This window comes from Montipora capricornis, chromosome 7 (genome assembly GCF_036669925.1).
Source record: "Montipora capricornis isolate CH-2021 chromosome 7, ASM3666992v2, whole genome shotgun sequence".
Classification (NCBI taxonomy): Eukaryota; Metazoa; Cnidaria; class Anthozoa; order Scleractinia; family Acroporidae; genus Montipora; species Montipora capricornis.
The window spans coordinates 29,061,212-29,066,137 of record NC_090889.1 but is presented as its reverse complement, the minus strand read 5'-3'; the positions used below and the strand labels follow the sequence as shown (position 1 = coordinate 29,066,137).

Here is a 4,926-nt window from a genome sequence, read left to right as displayed (position 1 = left end):
CAGGGAACTTAATCCCCTACTTTTCTCGATTAGTGTTTGGGTTCGTTAATGTCCCACAGGAAACTTGCGAACATGGAAGATATTTGTGAGACGAAGCCTACAGTTTGCAGTCCTTATCCAAGAAAACTTGAAAGTCTAATCATCTGCAGATGAAATTACAAAGGCAGCACTTTCTCCTCGGTTATTTTACTGTAAGACACTGAGTGTTGGTCTGGCTGGAGTCAACCTCACAACCTCCTGCATGGCAGCCCAGTGCTCAACCAACTTAGCCACCCGTACGTGGTACTACCAGTTTACTATGAATTCAAGTCAACCATTTGACTTACTTTGTTGCCTCTTTTCCATCTGGAAGAAACAGCGTGACAGTAGCCACAATGCAACCATGAGTAACTAATGCAGAGAATGAGAAAGCAGAAATTACCTTAGATGGCACAAAGTTGTACACACTGTACAGCAAATATACTCAATACCAACAACTAAACATGTCAACATTTTGAAAACATGATTGTCTTTTCTAGCTTGAAAAGTTAACTGTAATGTCATTTTGAGAGTACCATTATCTTATTACCAAGTTATCATGATCAGACAAAATCTGTATTTACTTATTACTTCAAGCTACTTCAATAAGTGGATAACTGCATTCTTTTCAATAATTGATGATGGAATTGTACATGATCGTAATATTGTTGTCTGCAAGAGTTGTCTGTGTCTAAGGGTCAAGCCATTCCGCTTCACAAAACACTGGAACCAGTAAGGATAGTAAGTCCGCAATAATAGAAGGATACAATAGTGTGAACCTCCACTCATCCAAGGGAAAACATTTCAAGTTATTTTACTCATCCATGTGAGTTTTCAGTGACCCATTAATGACTGGACAACTGCAAATAGGGATCAATGTTGATCACCATTACATGTATATTATCTGTCCCAGATAACATCTTTTAAATCATACGTGTATAATATTGATGTACAGTTGAGTGTCATGGGCAAATATGTGCACAGGGAAATGTATGGCGTCAATACCAAAGGGTTGCTCTCAAGTTTATATGTTCTTTTGGGTTGGACTTTGAGCAAAGACCTGTCTCTTATTTGGAAAATTGTTGTGTGCCAATACCATATTGTACATGTCCAAACCTTTCTTAGAGTTTTCCACAACATCCACTCCAAACTGTACAATATCTCCTGACTTAATTTGTTTGGGTTCACTTTCTTCAGACCCTTTGCTGAGACGCACATTGTTCACAAATGTTCCATTGCTACTTTTGGTGTCTTGCAGGAAGAACTAGCAAAGCAAAGAAAATAGAAATAGAACTCTTTCGTAATAGCGGCCAAATAAAAATATTCTTCTGTTTTAATGCTAATAAGCCTTTCTAGCAGTAGTATACAAAAATTTGGTTTTATCAACGGAGTTGATAATGTAAATTGGCCACCGTACACAGATTCTAAAAGCTGACGTTTCGAGTGTTCGCTCTGACGAAGGGCTAACGCTCGAAACGTCAGCTTTTAGAATCTCTGTCAGTGGCCAATTTACATTATCAACTCCATTGATAAAACCAAATTTTTGTATACTACTTCCCCACCAACACAGCACCACAGTTTCTTTAGAAACTACCCCCCTCTTTCTAGCAGTAGGTCTAATTAACATAAATTTCTACAAAGGAATGTAAAGGAGGTCGCCACTATGAAAGTGGTCTATGATCACCATAACTCAGTTCAAATTTGAATGAATTAACAACCTCTGTCCGCCAAACTTCCGATTGTGTGATAGAAACTAGTCCTTATTTCATTTTATCCTTGCTCTCACAACTGCAATGATTAATGTATCACCTATATTTATAATTTTCCATGACTTTCAATGATAGACCATAAAATTCCATGACTTTCCAGGCCTGGAAAATGAAATTCTTAAATTCCATGACTTTCCATGTTTTCCATAACCCATATGAACCTTGGTCATACACTGGTACATTTTCATTAGAGACATAGCACACGTTTGTTCAGTACCAGGGTTATACATAACCTGAAATTTGTAATGAGGGCATAAAAATGGGATATTTATAGTATGTCGCTGATAAGACCAATGGAAAAATCTATTATACTTGTCTTGAAAACAAAACATGTGAGAAGTATTTAATTAATTTTATTATTTGCACTGACAAGAGAGTTCAGCACATGAAAACTGTGCAGTATGTATGTATGCAACTTCAACTTAAAAACTTTCCCTTGGTTATATACTTGTCTTGTCATGTCAAATTAGTACACTTTTTGCCACAAAGATTACGCTGATAGCTTGTTTACTGTTCATAGACAATAACTTTAACTGTCACATTTTTATTACAATAAACCACACTTTGACCAAATGACAAGTTGCAGTTTCACAACACTTGTTTTCAGAAAATGAAATGTTGTCATCTGGAGGCAAATTCCAAACACAAAGACTTCCCGTGAGCCGGTTAAAATTAACAAATACTGACAAAAATGTTTACATGTTAAACAGCTGGGAGAGATCAAAATAGAAAAATTTTACGTTTATTATTAAACCTGGAGGGGTTAACTTTGTCCACTTTGATCAAAGATCAATATATTTAACCGTCACAAGGCAAGTTGTCCATGACAAGTACGAAATTATTTCGACAAGATTTGTTTCCGGAAAAGCTCACGCGAAAACTTGATCGACAAGAGCCTTAAAAATTGAACAGTACAATAACTATTATAACTCACAAACTTTTATTTATTAGTGACTAGCAGAGCATAGAAGATATGATTGTCATCTCGCCAATCGTACGCTAATTAATCATCGATCATTATTGGAAAACCTGAGGACCTTTGCTGAAGTTTGACATAACTTATAGTTTGGTACGTGAAGAGGTTAGCGATTTACGCAATAACCACGACCTACAGGGGATGATTTTTTATTTTGAGACGATTTCTTTAATTATGTTATCAACTGAGTAAATTTCTGAACGATACAAAACGATACAAAATGTAAACATCAAGCTTTGAATAAGCCACAAAAATAAACTGACCTTCCCATCCTCATACCACAAGATAGCATGGTTTCGGGACAAAACTTTGCAGTCGAAGATACAGTTGCTTGAGGCCGGCCTGCTTTTAGCTACTGAGCGTCCAATCTTCACAGCCTCTCTCAGAGGAACTGTCCTCTCTTCAAATGGGTGAGAGTTAGGCCGAGAAGTAAAAACTGCCATCGCCATCTTACCTCAATCATGTTGTTCTGCGCGCCGACAGAATTTTACGTGAGTTGACAACCAATGCGCATGAGCGATGTAAACCGGCTTGAATAGTCACATGACCTCCTCTCCTCCACAAAAGTTCACCCCGTCGATAGTCTCCTTGTTAGTGAATGATCGTGAATGAATGAAAACTTTATTAACATGACAATGTATTTAGCTAAAGATTAGCTAATTGGGGACACCTAACTAAAGTCAATACCTATTAACTAGTGTACAAAAATAAATGAATAAAAATATAGAAACTAGGTTGCACATGCGTACTTTTCTTGATAGACGCCATATTTGCAATTTGGATTCACGCTTGTATTTTATCGATATGTGGTGTCCCTTGAGGTAAACACGATACGAATTCACCTCGTCATCATATAAACGCGGTATCAAGAAGTCACGCCGGTGCGAGTTTTCTGATGCAAACACTCCCTTAAGTTGAGCGAGTATTTTATAGCTAATTAATTATGCAAATAGCATTGTAGAATCTTGACGTACGGACTGCACGTGCTTGTCTACAATTCCCATGTGCTAATAAATTGTGCGCCAAATTACGCAGTTTATTGAACTACAATGTGTTTTTTTTTCGGAGAGTTATTTTTGTCCCCGAGGGATACAAGAGTTACTATCAAAACAAAGGAATGATTGAACCAATATTTTGCTCACGTTTACGTGACGTCGAAAACTGGCGGGAATTTTTGCACACCTGTGTGGCGTTTAAGGCGGGAAAACCGTTCGTCGTGGTCCTTTGGCTTGCAGCGGTTGTTGGAAAGTTGTCGATATAAAGACGAGCTTTTCAGAGGGAATTTTTTTCAGATAACAAAGTCTACAGCATCTCGAAAAAGGAACTTACACACAAAGAATAACAGAAAAAAAAATTCATTGGCTTGGAGTGTACGAAAGATCTTACAGAACGCGGTCAGATCAGATGACAAAGGCTTTTGAGAGTTGAAAAGATAAGCTTACGTCAAGTGAGTATAACATTCTTTTATTTTGGAAATATTATAACTGTACTTAAGGTTCAAACAAAGCACCAAATGTCAGGAGGAAAATTATTAGCTTGATTTCTCTCGACACCTAATATTTCCCAAGCAAGGTAGGTAGGTAACTTTAATTCAACTCGGGTTGATGAGGCTGATAGGCCTTATCACGGTTTTGACCGCCATTTTGACGGGTAGGCAAAGCGTAAAGAATTTGCAGTGTTTATATGGGGATCCGATGTCAAATAATTTTCGTTAAACGCTAGTTCTGAAAAAATTATGAATTGAGAACTGAAGGTACAGGGTAAAAAGTTATACAGAGCAAATTATAGGCACTAACCTTTTACAGAAGATGCCCGGCAGCGTTTTCAATTTTTCCATATATTTGTCTGTAATTTTTTTCCCGCGAATTTTCAGTAACAATTACAGACAAATGTATGGAAAAATCGAAAGCGTTACCACGCAGCTTTTAACGAAGGCTAGCCCCTAAAAATTGGTCTGAAAAATTCTTTACCCTGTACCTTCAGTTCGTGATTCATACTTTTTTTAGAACTAGCGTTTAACGAAAATTATTTGACATAAACACTACAAATTCTTTATGCTTTGCCTACCCGTCAAAATGGCGGTCAAAACCGTGATAAGGCCTAATAGGCCCCTAGCAATACATGCCAATATGCCGAGAAAAGTATATAAATAAAATATCAAAA

At 37.2% G+C, this 4,926-nt stretch overlaps 1 protein-coding gene across 1 annotated transcript in view; it reads right to left on the bottom strand.

Annotated features, from left to right (window-relative positions):
* Nucleotides 1-3,256, bottom strand: part of LOC138056798 (sarcolemmal membrane-associated protein-like) — a 28,565-nt gene extending 25,309 nt beyond the window's left edge. The window contains exons 1-3 of the mRNA XM_068902691.1: nt 3,027-3,256; nt 1,135-1,282; nt 327-390 (exon numbers count right to left, since the gene is read on the bottom strand). Coding sequence (XP_068758792.1) covers nt 327-390; nt 1,135-1,282; nt 3,027-3,212 — 398 coding nt within the window. The 5' untranslated portion in view covers nt 3,213-3,256. The remainder of the gene's footprint in view (nt 1-326; nt 391-1,134; nt 1,283-3,026) is intronic.
* Between the last annotated feature and the right edge of the window lie 1,670 nt (nt 3,257-4,926).